General features: G+C 51.6%; 2 protein-coding genes across 2 annotated transcripts; both read right to left on the reverse strand.

Moving 5' to 3' along the window:
- Window positions 1-132: 132 nt before the first annotated feature.
- On the reverse strand, window positions 133-1,834 carry LOC123763506 (spidroin-2-like). Its single transcript, XM_045750637.2, has 2 exons — window positions 1,754-1,834; window positions 133-1,308 (listed from the first exon to the last, which is right to left on the reverse strand). Exons 1-2 carry the CDS (start codon window positions 1,832-1,834, stop codon window positions 133-135), a joined length of 1,257 nt encoding a protein of 418 aa, XP_045606593.2.
- On the reverse strand, window positions 733-6,710 carry LOC123763505 (uncharacterized). Its single transcript, XM_069304345.1, has 2 exons — window positions 5,788-6,710; window positions 733-3,293 (listed from the first exon to the last, which is right to left on the reverse strand). Exon 2 carries the CDS (start codon window positions 3,250-3,252, stop codon window positions 2,638-2,640), a length of 615 nt encoding a protein of 204 aa, XP_069160446.1. The 5' UTR covers window positions 3,253-3,293; window positions 5,788-6,710; the 3' UTR covers window positions 733-2,637.
- Window positions 6,711-16,986: the final 10,276 nt, after the last annotated feature.

The raw sequence follows: 16,986 nt of genomic DNA on the forward strand, positions 1-16,986 counted from the left end.
GGAAGGTGCTGGGAGAGAGGGGGAAGGTAGTGGGAGAGTGGGGAAGGTGGCGGGGTAAGGTAGCAAGAGAGAGGGGGGGAAGCAAAGTATCATGGAAGGAAACTTCACCTGAGTGGACCGAGAAGCGTCTCTTTATAAGTCTTCGCCGCCATGGAAAAAGTAATCAGGTTTTAAATTGAGTCTGTGTGCCTCTTCTAAGGGAAGCCGCACAACAGGTAAATCCCGGGGCCTTCTCCAGAGGCCGGGAGATGCTGCTGATGCTGCGCCTCCAGGGCCCCCCTGATGCTGCGCCTCCAGGGCCCCCTGATGCTGTGCCTCCAGGACCCCTGATGCTGCACCTCCAGGGCCCCTGATGCTGCACCTCCAGGGCCCCTGATGCTGCACCTCCAGGGCCTCTGATGCTGTGCCTCCAGGGCCCCTGATGCTGCACCTCCAGGGCCCCTGATGCTGCACCTCCAGGGCCCCTGATGCTGCATCTCCAGGACCCCCTGATGCTGCATCTCCAGGACCCCTGATGCTGCGCCTCCAGGGCCCCCCTGATGCTGCGCCTCCAGGGCCCCTGATGCTGCGCCTCCAGGGCCCCCTGATGCTGCACCTCCAGGGCCCCTGATGCTGCATCTCCAGGACCCCCTGATGCTGCATCTCCAGGACCCCTGATGCTGCGCTTCCAGGGCCCCCCTGATGCTGTGCCTCCAGGGCCCCCCTGATGCTGTGCCTCCAGGGCCCCCCTGATGCTGTGCCTCCAGGGCCCCTGATGCTGTGCCTCCAGGGCCCCTGATGCTGTACCTCCAGGGCCCCTGATGCTGTACCTCCAGGGCCTCTGATGCTGCACCTCCAGGGCCTCTGATGCTGCACCTCCAGGGCCTCTGATGCTGCGCCTCCAGGGCCCCTGATGCTGTACCTCCAGGGCCTCTGATGCTGCACCTCCAGGGCCCCTGATGCTGCGTCTCTAGGGCCCCTGATGCTGCGCCTCCAGGACCCCTGATGCTGTGCCTCTAGGGCCCCTGATGCTGCATCTCCAGGACCCCCTGATGCTGCATCTCCAGGACCCCCTGATGCTGCATCTCCAGGACCCCTGATGCTGTGCCTCCAGGGCCCCTGATGCTGCTCCTCCAGGGCCCCTGATGCTGCGCCTCCAGGGCCCCTGATGCTGCACCTCCAGGGCCCCTGATGCTGTGCCTCCAGGGCCCCATTAATGCTGCATCTCCAGGACCCCCTGATGCTGCATCTCCAGGACCCCTGATGCTGCGCCTCCAGGGCCCCTGATGCTGCGCCTCCAGGGCCCCATAATGCTGTGCCTCCCTGACCCTAATGTTGCTGGTGTTGTAGGCATGATTAGTGGTTCTACGTGAATGTACTGCTTCCTTGAGATGGTCAATATCCCCGCGGCCCGGTCTCTGACCAGACCTCCTGGTTGCTAGTGTGGTCAACCAGGCTGTTAGACGCCGCTGCTCGCAGTCTGGTGTATAATGTTGTTCTCCACTGTATATCAGTTTGTTACACTAACCCAATGTACGTTCTTAATGAAACCATTCACCCATCTACCTATCCTTTCATCGACGTATCTACCTATCTACACATCTACACTTTTATTGAAGTATCTACACGTCTATCTATCTATCCTTTTAGCTACATATTTTCCTATCTACATGTTGTTCGTTGAAAATACTCATCTTTCTTGCTGGATGAACAGATGTATTAGGTGTAAGGAAACGTGCTCAAACGCTTCGACTCTCCTGCACGGGAAGCGAACCGGAGACGCTCCGGCTGAGCCAGTTTCTCGAATTGCATTACCATGCATCCCATTAATCAATCCACTCGCAGATTCAGCCATCTATCAAGCTATTTATCCATCCAGGGACTCGCCCCCTCCCCCTCACGTTAATCACCGACCCAGAGGGCAAAACGGCTCGAATAACGTTGAAACAACGTCGTTTGCCCAACATGTGACTGTCCTCTCGAAGAGTACATTGCATTTTGTATAAATAAACCCAACGGCAAATATATGATGTACTGTAAATCATGGCAGCTCGCAAGATAGACAGGTCTGTCATGTTTTGTGTTCATGGGGCCCCGCGGGCAGGTTAGCTTCGGGTAACTGAGTGCATCTCTTGTGGAGTTATGACAACTCGAGAGGACGGGCTGAAGGGAGGTCGAGAGAGGATCCTACTAACACTGTTGTGTTTACCACAAGCCAAGCTTCATAACAGCCCTCACGGACTTCTCCCGCTCACCGGCTTCCTATTATCTTCCCAGCCTGCCGTGGGGGTGTTGGTGTCTCAAGGTCCTCGTCTGGTGTGGGCATATTGGGGGTGTTGGTGTCTCAAGGTCCTCATCTGGTGTGGGCATATTGGGGGTGTTGGTGTCTCAAGGTCCTCGTCTGGTGTGGGCATATTGGGGGTGTTGGTGTCTCAAGGTCCTCGTCTGGTGTGGGCATATTGGGGGTGTTGGTGTCTCAAGGGCCTCGTCTGGTGTGGGTATATTGGGGGTGTTGGTGTCTCAAGGGTGGAGCGAGGAGTACGAGGCTCAAGTGTATGTACAGGGCACAGTAGGAGGAATATTCCACTAATATAAGATAGAATATTTCAGGTTTAGGTCTGCGGTTCAGGTGTGGGACAGGTTCAGGTATTAGCGTGCTCAGTCGGAGCTCAGGTTAATGAAAGAAGAAATGTGTTCCCTCGCCCTCATCCTCAGCTGCGACAGGGTTGTGGGCGTCAAAGCCAGACTCGTAGGTGTGAGGGGCAATGTTGTGGGCGTAGGAGACTGCGTAGTGGGTGTGAGAGTCGTGGGCGAGAGAGACAAAGTCGCTGGTGGAAGAGATAATCCAGTAGAAGCGAAAGACAGACTCGCGGGCTGCAGAGACAGATTCGCGGGCGGCAGAGACAGACTCGCGGACGGCAGAGACAGACTCGCGGACGGCAGAGACAGACTGGCGGACGGCAGAGACAGACTCGCGGACGGCAGAGACAGACTGGCGGACGGCAGAGACAGACTCGCGGACGGCAGAGACAGACTCGCGGGCGTAAAGGAAAGCGTCGTGGGCGTGAGACTGAGGCTGCTGGAAGAGAAGGCCGGAGCGAAGGACTGAGTAAGTATGGGCGGCTTCTCATCCTCGTGCAGTTCCAGATCCGACGCCCGCACGCCCAGGTAGTAAGGGCTGGAGAGGATGGGTGGCGAGGACGCGGGTGGCGAGGGCGTGGTGGGCGGCGGAGGCGTGGAGAACGTGGAGGTGAAGGTCGACGTCCACTCCATGCTGAGATACGGCAGGGATGACACTGGCGGCGACGACGACCCTGTCGACACAACCACATACAAGGTCATTACGAGTCAATGAAGTCTTTACTGGCTTAGCAAGTTGGGGTCCAGGAGCTAGGAGCTCGATCCTGCAGGCACAAATAGGTAAAATACAAGTCTCTTCAATTAAAAACAAAAATATATAAATATAAAGTACCTTTAAAATACATTCTAGTTATTAATTAAGGTTCAAATTCCACTACTGGATCAAATCTCGCAAGTTCAGCCCAGCCAAGTGTTTGATGTCGGCCTTGCTAATTGCATTATGGGATCTGTTAATTATCCCGCCAAAACTGTGCTCTGCGGATCACGTGACTGCCGCTGCCAGCGCTCATTGGCTAGTGTGTGACGTCAAGCGCCGTGTTTAATTAACTGATGCATTAATGCTAATCTTTCATTGGTTGAGGATTTGTCTTACTACTTGATGAGGCCTGTCAGTGAGCAGCGGTGCCTGTGATGGACGGCCCGAGGACCTGAAGGTCCAAGCTCATGGGACTCGCTGGTGATGCTTCCCGTGTGTTTGGTGTAGTACCCACTATTACCACTCACTGCGGTACTCTTGCTGGGGAGTTGGGCCGAGCCCCCGCCCTGGAAACTAATATAGCGTCCTTGAGGCACCTGTAGGCGCATCTGACTGCTCAAAGAGAATTGTAGCTAGAAAACCTTTAATGATATAAGTGTGCGCATCGCATGATCTGCCACGACGCGCTCTCAGGCACGGCCACTACATGCTCTACGGCACAGCTTCAAGGTGACCATATACAGCTGACCCAGTGGTCTTTCGAGGTCCATTGAAGGTTGAAAGGCGGGACCCCAAGAGCTGAAGCACAGCTATGTGAGTACACAGACATAGCCGGACACCCCACAAGCGCCTCCACCGACCCCCTCCCCCACCCCGTCCCAGCTCTTGCTAGGCTTCGCCACGCCCCTAGATCATCACTGTTTCACGACCACGGGCCGCTACAGGCCGCCACGGGCCGCTACGTGCAATAGTTGCTACGCACACGGATTGCCACGAACACAATGCTGCCATGTAAATAGACATTCATAAACAAGCAATACACGGACGTTCGCAAATAATGACTATTGCATTTGACATGGTGTTTAGGACAAAGGTTGGCGGTGGCTCTTGTGGAGCGACGACTGGCTGTACCAGGGTCACCAAAATACAAGAAAAAAATAATAGTTGGTTAGACAATCTTCCTAGATTGTTAATAAACATTTGACAGTCCCTCGTCCCTCAAACACTGACCAAATGCAGTGTTTCTTTAGTCATTTCAACTTATTTCTGCAGCTTCAACACCGGCTTTTAATAATAAAATTATTAAAGCAGCAGAAATAATTTGAAATAACTGGGGAAACACTGGATTTGGTCAGGGACAGCTTGCAGGACAGAAAATCAAGAGTCGCAGGCAGAGAGGCGCCGAGCTTAGAGCAATGCGAGTTTTTTCTAATTAAGACGCAACAAGTACATCAAGGCTAGACGGTGAGGCATAGAGCTAGACCACTCTTCCCCATAGCCACTGTTAGGGAAAATAAACACACACACACACATGGTTAATAAGTCAACATGTCAATTAGACCCGCAGGAACGAGAAACTGATGACCCCCAGTCAGACTTGACATGATAATGTTAACTGAACGTGTCGGACATAAGGAAAGTCACCTTCGAACCCCTCACTGGAAAACAAGAAGCCGAAAGAACCGTACTGACATCTTAGTGTCTGTAAGGAGTAGGAGCCGCTTGGGCAAGGTATCAGGACACAGAATGACTTACAGAAGAAGGAAATTAATTGAAAATTCAGATATTTCATATCGTAAGTACCACAGAACACACAACGTGGCGTCAAAGCTACTACAAGAAATGATCGCATTCCTCACCCTTGAAAACTATCGGGAAGAAAGCCGACAAATTTGTTCAGTATATGTGTAGTGGATGAATTTGTGTTTTATTTATATATACAAGAGTTGTTACATTCTTGTACAGCCACTAGCACGCATAGTGTTTCAAGCAGGTCCATAATCTTAATCTTTCAGCGGAATACGACCCGCCAAATCGTTTAACAACCAGGTACCCATTCACTGCTGGGTGAATGGCAGAGGCGTACAGTTAAGGATTGCGCACAGTCAATCCAGGATACGAACCCTGTCCTTATAGTTCGCGAAGCTTGGGGCGAGTTCCCCTGCGCCACGGGAATGGATGGAATGATTCCGTGTACGTGTCGTGGATAGATAGATGGAATGGTTCAATATACGTCTAGTAGATGGATAGATGGAACTGGTTCTTAAGAAGAGGTAATTGAGGGAGAGACAACAACCAAATCAGAAGTGACAATATCATAATAAGACCTTAACAACTTCGCTCGGGATGTGAAAGAGGCAGCGGACCCCAAGAGATGTTCCTCCGCGCCTCCGAGCACTCCTGCCTGACATCTATTACCCAGGTACAAACAAGAGCCAAAGGTGCCACACTCACCTGCCGGAACAACTCACCGAAGGTCAAGTGTTGTGAGGGCGTGGGCGGCTGGGTGGTGGTGGTGGGCGGCGGCGGCGTGCTGGGCGTGGTCTCCGATGGTGACGTCACTTCTGGGGGCGTGGCCACTCCTGATTTGCCGAAGAAAAGCGGAAGGAGGAAGGGTCGAAGGTGGGGCGGAAGTGGATGGAATGGGGGTCACGGAAAGGATCAGCAAGAAAGGAAAGGGATCAAAACAAATGAATTAGGAACATAAATTAAAAGGTATTACTTCGCCCTGACCAGTCTACGTCCTCTCTATCTCCGCCTCTATCCCTCGACCTGTACTACACACTCCCTATCCTACGACCTGTACTACACACTCCCTATCCCACGACCTGTCCTACACACTCCCTATCCCACGACCTGTCCTACACACTTCCTATCCCACGACCTGTACTACACCTTCCCTATCCCACGACCTGTACTACACACTCCCTATCCCACGACCTGTCCTACACACTCCCTATCCCACGACCTGTACTACACCTTCCCTATCCCACGACCTGTCCTACACACTTCCTATCCCACGACCTGTACTACACCTTCCCTATCTCACGACCTGTACTACACCTTCCCTATCCCACGACCTGTACTACACCTTCCCTATCCCACGACCTGTACTACACCTTCCCTATCTCACGACCTGTACTACACCTTCCCTATCCCATGACCGATATTTGCTATATCTATGCATAATAAAGTGTCACAGGTTTACGGTGTAAAGTGTGAAGGTTCACGGGCTCGCCATAGCCCGTGCTACAGGAACATTTTGTTCTGAGTAGCTAAATCTAAAACAACAACAACGTGTCCCACACCCTCTAACTACACTACTTATGCGTGAGTGCATGTCAAAGACTGAGCCAACTGTGCCACGGAGTCCCACAGTAAGAAGGCAGGTGACCAGCCTGGGCTTTGAACACACACAGACAAAACACACAGAGATCACACTAACGTGATGCATCAAATGAACAAATCCACAAGGGCCTGTGACGAGGATTCGAACCTGCAGTCCGGGAGCATCATGCTCCCGATGCAGGTTCGAATCCTCGTCACGGCCCTTGTGGATTTGTTCACACAGACAAACGTACAGTGTAAGTATAGACACACACAGACAAGTACACACATGGAGACAAGGCGTGAGGTAATTATGAGGAGGAAGCGCTCATCCGGCACAGAACACGGTTGATTGAGAGTTGAGAGGCGGTACCAAAGAGCCTAATGCTTCAACCCCCTGCAAGCCTAACTAAGGGAGTTCACAGCAGCTGGAGGAGCGAGGCTGCTCACCTGTCATGGGCTCCATCACCACCTGGCTGGTGATCTGAGGGGAGGTGACAGCTGGAGCCAGCGTTGTGCCGTGTTGATGTTGCTGCTGTACTACGCCCGTCCCTTGCACGCCCGCGCCCTGCAGGCCCATACTCTGTACGCCCGCGCCCTGCATGCCCACGCCTTGTTGCCCAACGACCGCCGCTACTGCCGCCGCCGCCGCCTCCTGGTGCTTGGCTGCCAGCTTCTCCTGCTTCCGCCACTTGGCTCGCCGGTTCTGGAACCACACCTGCAAGAGGACGGGGTGAGACGGGGAGGAGGGGGGAGAGACGGTGACAGGGAGGAGAGAGAAACACTCTGTGTAGCCGAGAGAGGTGATGAGATAGGAAGAGTGTACCGGGACCAGGTTTGAGACAGACACTGTCAAACTTCCATATACCCATATCGCAGACATGGCGTCAAGCGTGTTGACAAAGATCTTCCACACTACACAGTCAGCCAGTCCCGCTGACCCAGGAATGAGTATGAAAGATCACACAGACAAAACTCAGCCAGTCCGAAGGTTAATCCAACTACTAAATGTAAATCATAGAATAGAACCAGTACGGGAATGTTGATTAAATAGGTCAGCTTATATTTATTATTATATTCGAGGGCCTCACCTGCACTCTGGCCTCCGTCAAGTCAATCCTGAGAGCGAGTTCCTCCCGGAAGAAGACATCAGGGTAGTGGGTCCTGTGGAAGGCGCGCTCAAGTTCCTCCAGTTGGAAGTTGGTGAAGGTGGTCCTGTAGGAGAGAAGCACGCCAGGAGGGTGAGCGGGAAAGTTACCTCGAGGTGCTTTACCTTGAGGGAGGTGTTTTCGGGGCTTAGCGTCTCCGCGGCCCGGTCGTCGACTAGGCCTCCTTGTTTCCGCTCCTTGGGAAGCTGTGTTATGCTCCTGTGTGAGCCACTACCCACGCTCAAGACACCAGGGTGAGCGGGAAGCTGTGTTACGCTCCGCCGTGTGGGTCAACACCCACGCTCAAGACACCCACGACACCTCTACCCATCCGGGTTTCCCTCCAGGTAACTTATTTTAGTTATTGACACTAATACAATTGTAAATTCACACTCAAGTCTACATGCGCAACTTTGAACATTTTGTATTACAGGCAAATCAGAAACCTTGAAAGGAGTACAGAATACAAGATTCAAGAACACCGGCATTCTTCAGAACACCGGTGATGGTATTCTTCAGAACACCGGTGATGGTATTCTTCAGAACACCGGTGATGGTATCCTTCAGAACACCGGTGATGGTATTCTTCAGAACACCGGTGATGGTATTCTTCAGAACACCGGTGATGGTATTCTTCAGAACACCGGTGATGGTATCCTTCAGAACACCGGTGATGGTATTCTTCAGAACACCGGTGATGGTATTCTTCAGAACACCGGTGATGGTATCCTTCAGAACACCGGTGATGGTATTCTTCAGAACACCGGTGATGGTATTCTTCAGAACACTGGTGATGGTATCCTTCAGAACACCGGTGATGGTATTCTTCAGAACACCGGAGCTGCCATGCGTGCTCCGTCCTCGCAGCCCCTTATTAAGGCAAGCGAAATTGCAGAGGTAGAAAATGTTCCAAGAACCTTTACTTCCTGCAGAGAATGAGTGAAGCAATGATGACCAAACCACACATCACAAGATGAAGAAACGACGACGTTTCGGTCCGTCTTGGACCATTATCAAGTCGTGTCTTATCGTCAGCCACGTACAGAAACACCGCAAGGTAAGGTTATTGTGACTCATCGTCTGCAATCAGTGAAACGCCTTAACTACCGGAACCGTCTAAAAGCACTGTTCTCCTTGGAACGGAGACGAGATATATATCTGAGTATTTAGTAGTAGGCATCCATCAGTCTCAGGAGACTATGGAGTTGCGCTCTGGTTGTCGGTCTGGAGTGGCCTCACCAGGCCACTCCAGACCGACGGTCCTCTGACTATATACACAGGAAAAATACCAGATGATTAGGTTTCAAACTTGCACAGTGCAGGTTTGTGCAGGCCTCCCTTCAAATACATATTGAAGGGAGAGATATGGTAGGAAGTGTAGAAGAAATCCAACGAAAAGTTCTCGTACCATAAATACACTTAGAGAATACAGTGTAAACATCAGAGGACCATCATAATCCTGCTGTTAACATATAAACAAATATCACAGAAAGAATTTCAAGAGGTTTCTGCTTAAGTTACCGGATTAGCCTGGCTGTGATGGCCGTGTGGCCGTGCGGGCTACGAACACAAACAGCTTCAGACCAGACAATTACCAGGCAAGGTTAAAGTCAAGGGACATCAGGAAGACATTTTTCAGTGTTACAGCTGTCAATAAATGGAATAGGTTAGATGCAGAAGTTATTGAAGCTAATTCGATTCAGAACTGTAAACGTAAATATGATAAAAGCGCAAGAAATGAGTCATTACGTAAATCTAAGAACGTTCGGAGGTCGGGGCTAGGAGGCAGCTGGGCTCTACAAGCACATCAAGGTGAATGCACACACTTGTAGAAGAGTGTTGTATCTCATGCTACTAGGAATGCATAGGAGCCTGACACACTGATCTGGGACTGGATGACTTCAAGAGAGCTAAACACCTGCAGACACACACCTGTAGCGGCGTTGTTTCCTCTTGAGGGCCCCGCTGGTGAGGCTGGTGAAGGAGACGGGGCTGGAGGCGTGGGTCGGGGAGGCGCCGCCCCCGCTCGACGTGGGCGTGCCGCTTATGGGCGCCCCGATGGAGAAGGAATGGCCGGTGTGGTGGTGGTGCTGGTGGGGGTTGAGGTGGGCGTGGTGGTGGTGGGGGTGATGGTGGTGGGTGGTGAGGGGAGATCCCAAGGTGATGGAGATGCCTGAGGGCGTGGTCATGCTGCTGCCCGCCATGTCTCCACACTCAGGATACCCTGTCAGGACACATCACGCCTCAGTAACTAACGCGTGACACACATATACTCCGCAACACTTCATTAAGTCTAGGGCAGGGGTGGTGAAACTATGGCACGCGTGCCTAGCGTGGCATGCAGTGCCACCCCCTTAATTGTTTAAATCCCGCCTATAATAAGTGTATATAAAGATAACAATTACTGGCAAATGAAGCAGCGAGCGAGGAAAACATTCAGTCTTCATATACAATCTTCCGGCATCATTGATTCAAATTTATAAAGTGTGAGGACAGTGTAATACCGGATAAACTGAACTTGGAAATGATGTAGTGGATTGAGTGATAATTTTGAGATGCAATTGATTTTCAAATTTACCTCCAAGTTTACTTACTTTTGTCTCCAAAATACTAAATTTGGAGGTCAAAAATGATAACGTCTGTTATGATTTCTAAATAATTTCTGCACTTTTCCCTTCACCTGTGTCTCTCCATCTTTTATACCCCCCCCCCCCCTCTCCCTCCCCAAAACAAAAGAAGTGGTAGCAATAGTTGTTGTAGTAGTATATATTATTATTATTATTACTAGTAGTAGTAGTAGTATTATACATTATTATTATTATTATGAGTAGGAATAGTTGTGGTTTCATGACTAACATTAACACTACTACTAAAACTATTAATTATAATACAAATAATACAAAATAGTAATAATAAGATATCAATAGAAGGGATGAACAAGTTTCGGGCGATGGCGGTGGCGGCGCCGAAGGCCACGGAGGCGGCGGCGGTGGCGACGAAGGCCATGGCGGCGGCGGCGGCGGCGGCGGGGGCGCGGGCCGGTAACCAAGTTAGCGTAATAGCGGTCATTGAGTTAGGGTAAACGATTTAGTCAGCCTGGCTCCGTATATAAGATGCGGCCACCTACCGCCCGGTAAACACTGACTTCTTCATACACCTCTTTCACTCTCCGCCGTCGCCGTCTCCTCCAGCGCCTGCTACACCGCCGCCTGTCCTCGTGTCAAGGACAAGCAAGAATCTAATATCGCCATTAATACAGTAATCCAGATATGCCAATGGTGACATTTCTCTACTTATTTCAGTTTCAATATCAACGAGCTGGGAGCTTCCTCGCTTGAACCCTTAATGAAAGGAGAATAAGATTGTTGTACTAGTGAGCCCAGTGTATAGTGTGTCAGTAAGTGCTGATTGTGTAGACATTTGTATACCAAAAGAAGATGGCCGCTAGCTCAGACGAGGTAAACCACTCTGGTACTGAAAGAGGCTGTGAGCGCTCCAGTGGACATTAGAGCAAAGATGGTGATGCAGCCTTGTTGTGCAGAACATTGGCTTGAAGACCTGTGAAGCAGCGTGTTGTGAGGAAGGTGAGTATGTCCACGCTACTTGCTACACTCATGCCCGGCTCTCAAACACCACACTACACTGCTCTTATTCTACACCTTCCCTGGAATTGACAGGAGTAGATAAGGATGGATAACACGGGTGGTACACGCACAAGGGGACACAGGTGGAAGCTGTGTACCCAAATGAACCACAGGGACTTTAGAAAGAACTTTTTCAGTGTCAGAGCAGCTAGTAAATGGAATGCATTAGGAAGTGATGTGATGAAGGCTGACTCCATACACAGTTTCAAATGTAGATATGATAGAGCCCAATAGGCTCAGGAATCTATACACCAGTTGATTGACGATTGAGAGGCGGGACCAAAGAGCCAAACCTCAACCCCCGCAAGCACAACTAGGTGAGTATACCCCCTCCACACACCACCCTCCTCCCCCACTCCCTCCCTCCATCACCTTTCTCCCCCTCCCACCCTCCCTCCCTCCCTATCTCACCACATTCCTCCCCCACCACTACCCTACTCTCTACCCTGGCCCCAATAAGCCTTCTGCACATTTCTTAATTCATTTGTTAAACAAGTGAGTGTCGCAGGGCAGGACTCCGGCGTGCTCGCCAACACAGGAGTTACAAATGTAAACATGTTCCAATAATGGAGCCATTTACACATAACCAAATTCAAAGAAATAAAAAATCTTAATCGAAAAAAATATAACTTATAAAATATTCTAACTTGACAGTCCCTTAACTGAAAATTAAAACACAAATATAAAGCTAAAGTTACAAATCCCAGACTTCAAATTCAAATATAAAGCCTAAAATGAACCCAAATTATAGAGCTACACTGTCAGGGAGCTGCGTGACGTCACGGACACTCCGCATGTGGTGAAAGGTGAGCCTGGCCCCAGGAGTAGAGTCCGGCCCCCAGGAGTAGAGTCTGGCCCCCAGGAGTAGAGTCTGGCCCCCCCAGGAGTAGAGTTTGGTCCCCCAGGAGTATATCTGGCCCCCAGGAGTAAAGTCTGGCCCCCAGGAGTAGAGTCTGGCCCCCAGGAGTAGAGTCTGGCCCCCCTCAGGAGTAGAGTCTGGCCCCCAGGAGTCGAGTCTGGCCCCCCCAGGAGTAGAGTCTGGTCCCCCAGGAGTATATCTGGCCCCCAGGAGTAGAGTATGGCCCCCAGGAGTAGAGTCTGGCCCCCCAGGAGTAGAGTCCGGCCCCCAGGAGTAGAGTCTGGCCCCCAGGAGTAGAGTCTGGCCCCCCCCAGGAGTAGAGTCTGGTCCCCCAGGAGTATATCTGGCCCCCAGGAGTAGAGTCTGGCCCCCAGGAGTAGAGTCTGGCCCCCCCAGGAGTAGAGTCTGGCCCCCAGGAGTAGAGTCTGGCCCCCCAGGAGTAGAGTCTGGCCCCCCAGGAGTAGAGTCTGGTCCCCCAGGAGTATATCTGGCCCCCAGGAGTAGAGTCTGGCCCCCAGGAGTAGAGTCTGGCCCCCCCAGGAGTAGAGTCTGGCCCCCTCCAGGAGTAGAGTCTGGTCCCCCAGGAGTATATCTGGCCCCCAGGAGTAGAGTCTGGCCCCCAGGAGTATATCTGACCTTTAAGAAAAGTATGAACCCTATACGTCATCGCTATTCTTTAAACAACCCGAACCTAACCTTCCCAAACCTAAAGAAAATAAGACGCAATTTTGAGCTTCGTGTATAATGTAGAGAAGGAGTGTGACGTCATAATGTACCCACGGGTACAGAGCCTATAGTCAGAGCCTATGGGACCCAAGGCGCCCCCTCCCCTCTCCCCCCCAGGAATGTCCAGTACTCGTCACTTCAGCGGCCGGTGTAACAGCGTACTCTCCCTTAATGATCTTACCACTTGTTTCATAGACTCTTATAGCATGGAATTTTAGGATTTTACAAGAAATAATAATATAACCATTCATCGTGTCGGGGTACAGTACAGTTATTCATCTATCATCATACTCATCTCTCTAACGATATGTATATTTTGCGCTTTGTACAAACCTAAATGCGCTTTGTATAATTATTATTTATTATTATTTCTTTTACACAAGTGGGGTAGACAATTTTCACTCCTATTATTAGCCTTAGCGTTTTCCTTCCTGCAGCTAATGGTAAACATTACCCTACTAATTTACTCTGGAACATGACCTCCCAATCAGTTACAACCAGATCTCCAATTATTGCTGGGTGAAATGTGCGAACTGTCAAGAATCAATCCGCCCCCTAGCCAAGGCTCGAACCCAAATGCGGGGAGCTAGTGTGCTGCCATCATTGATGGGGTTACTGACTCACCGTACTTGATGGGGGTGAGGTTGTGAAGCAGCCCTGGGCTTTGGTCTGGCTGTGTGGTAGGGGTGAGGAGGCCGTTGATGGAGTAGCCGCCCATGTTCATGCCCATGCCTGCCCGAAGACCCCGGAAATGGGCGTCGGGAAATGCCCCATTACTTGGCTCTACCATCTTGTCCTCCATGGTGGCTCAGTGTTTACTGTGTCCGAAAGATATCCCTTATTCCATCGATGTCTCCTGTGTTTAGTTGATGGTTCCGGTGTTCGATTGATGGCAATGTTTGTTTGGTTGATGCCCCCTTTGAATTCAACCTTTCTCGTGTTGATGTTACTATCCGGCTTGTATTCCTCTGTATCGTTGTGGTTATCTTACACTTGTCCCGTCCGGAGACACTGTCGCCGTTGTCTTTACTCTACACTGAAGTAACTCTGGGCGCTAAAGTTCGAATCCCAGATGCCGAGAGCCACTGTAGCAAAATGTACGGGAATTAGGCCAAGTCGTGCATTCTTTTCTCGGTTCAAGTCAGTTTTGTGCACTCAGGTTTTCTGCTTGAGACACTAGTGTGTGCCCGGACCCCAGTTAGGTGTCACTAGTGTTGCTAGCGACGCAGGTGACCTCCCGGGCGCCGCACACAGGTGTTTCACACTCACGCCAACACGTTATATGTTCATGCACCGGCCGAAGGTGTTCTGGGCCAGTGTTATACTTGGGGGTATGTCGGTCCTGGCACTTAGCGGAGATGGCAACCCTCGTGTTTCTGCCATGACACTAGATGGCGATAATCACCGGTGACCTCGACGGAAATCTCATACGCTAAGAAAGGCCAAGGTTTAGTCAGTCTTTTGTTGCTGTCCAAAGCCTTTACTGGAGTCTAGTTTCAGTGTAGCAGTTTCCTCCAGTGTCGTGACTCCCTCGCCTGTAGGGAACCCGCAGGAGTCACCGCTACAGATCACACCAAGGTCAAAGTTCACGAGAGAATGGTGTCGGTGCTTGTTGCAGAGGGAGGCCGTTGGAGGCGCCCAGATAAGCCGGAGGGCGGAGTGCCGTCTTAAGGGGAGGAGTCAGTGCCATCGTGGAGGGGAGGAGCCAGTGCCGCATGCCACACGAGGGGAGATAGAGAGGAGGCACAAGTGGCAGGAGGGGCTCGGGAGTGAGCAAAAGGAGAAAGAGGGGAAAGGAAAGGTGGAGTAGAGGAGATAGAGAATACAGAGGGAAGGAAGGAGAGGGTAAAGTAATCGCATTTCTGATCTCCGCACGATCGCTCCTCTGTCAACACAACTCGCGGTCAAGTTGTCCAATGAGGCAGGCCACTGCTGATGCCTCCCTCTGTAGACATGGCCGCCGCTGGGCCCCTGTAGTCGAGCACCCGCCCCCCCCCTCCCTCCCTCCCTCTCCCGAACACCCTCCCCCGAACATCCTCCCCTCCAACACCATCCCCGTGCCTGTTCCAGTGGGAGGGGGAAGGGGGTGCTGGAAAGCTCATGGAGGAGGGGGGGCAGGGAGGTGGGAGGGGAAAATTGTTGTGGGTCTTCAACTATCAATAATTTTCTTCTCCAGCAGTGAATCATGTGTGGCTCCAGAGCCTGAGACTAGAGCCTCCTGGCGGGGAGACTGGAGCCTCCTGGCGGGGGAGACTGGAGCCTCCTGGCGGGGAGACTGGAGCCTCCTGGCGGGGGAGACTAGAGCCTTCTGGCGGGGGAGACTGGAGCCTCCTGGCGGGGGAGACTAGAGCCTCCTGGCGGGGGAGACTGGAGCCTCCTGGCGGGGAGACTGGAGCCTCCTGGCGGGGGAGACTAGAGCCTTCTGGCGGGGGAGACTGGAGCCTCCTGGCGGGGGAGACTAGAGCCTCCTGGCGGGGGAGACTGGAGCCTCCTGGCGGGGGAGACTGGAGCCTCCTGGCGGGGGAGACTGGAGCCTCCTGGCGGGGGAGACTGGAGCCTCCTGGCGGGGGAGACTGGAGCCTCCTGGCGGGGGAGACTGGAGCCTCCTGGCGGGGGAGACTGGAGCCTCCTGGCGGGGAGACTGGAGCCTCCTGGCGGGGAGACTAGAGCCTCCTGGCGGGGGAGACTTTCTTGCTAGTGCTTTTAGCCTCATCTTGGGATGAGGCTTAACAGTAGGCCTAAGAGGAAAGGACATCATAAATATTAATATGAGGAGTGAAGGAGAAAGTAAGGAGAGGTGTGAGGGAGAAAGTAAGGAGAGGTGTGAGGGAGAAAGTAAGGAGAGGTGTGAGGGAGAAAGTAAGGAGAGGTGTGAGGGAGAAAGTAAAGAGAGGTGTGAGGGAGAAAGAGAGTGTGAGGGAGGGAGGAAGGGTGAGGCAGGTGTGAGGGAGAGTGAGGGAGCTGACCACACAAGATAAAGACCTACAAGTTGCTTGGTACCGATACAGACGGGTGTCAGGTCGACGACACAGACGGGTGTCAGGTCGACGACACAGACGGGTGTCAGGTCGACGACACAGGTGTCAGGTCGCCGACACAGGTGTCAGGTCGCCTGTGTATACCTCAGCAGGGGAACACCCGGGAAGAGACCCGAGTCGTGCGGGGCACACCTTACCCTCGGGTACTTATCATGCAGCAAGAAAATGTACAATATACAATATACGGGTTATTCATGCCCGTGCATACGGGTTATTCATGCCCGTGCCACCTCTTGGGTGGCTTAATCTTTATCCATCAACTTACAATGACTCGAACTCTGTCTTTGACAATGTTAACCAAACGCGTCTCTTAGCGTCTGGCCAAATAGAACTGCAAAAAAAAAATTTGGAGAGTTAATTTTTTCGACTTCCTTCTCAAGTGAAGATAACTATAAGGGAAGTGAAAGAAGATTAGTGTTAGAATAATGATCTCACACTTTCGGTACTCATCAAGATTGTAACTTGCTTAGCTAAATGAATTGTGGGGTTCAGTCCCTGAGCCCATTATGTGCCTCTGTAACCCTTTCCACTACCGCCCACAAGATGGGTATGGGGTGCATAATAAATGAACTAAACTAACTAACACTTTCGGTCATGTTCAATAATATATAAGAGGGTAAGAGGTGTTTAGCAAGAGGTCGCAGTAGGGAATGTTTTTAACTGTGAAACTGTTGAGGTGGTCAGGTGACTGTACTGCTCCTATTCTGACTGAGACTCAGCCAGTGAATTGAACTATCTTTCCTATCCCTGCAGTTTATATCATCTTCGTGATGCAACTGGTTACTTACGCTAAGTAGGATATCGTTCATGTAATTGCAATATATTGTTAGTTGTTCATGCTATAAGGAGAGGGGGTAAGTGTAAGAATGTGAAGCAGAAGACGGCGCCAGAGGTGGGCGAACACTGGTGACCCGGGTTTGGGCGGTGG

This window comes from Procambarus clarkii, chromosome 52, assembly GCF_040958095.1.
Source record: "Procambarus clarkii isolate CNS0578487 chromosome 52, FALCON_Pclarkii_2.0, whole genome shotgun sequence".
NCBI classification, from domain to species: Eukaryota; Metazoa; Arthropoda; class Malacostraca; order Decapoda; family Cambaridae; genus Procambarus; species Procambarus clarkii.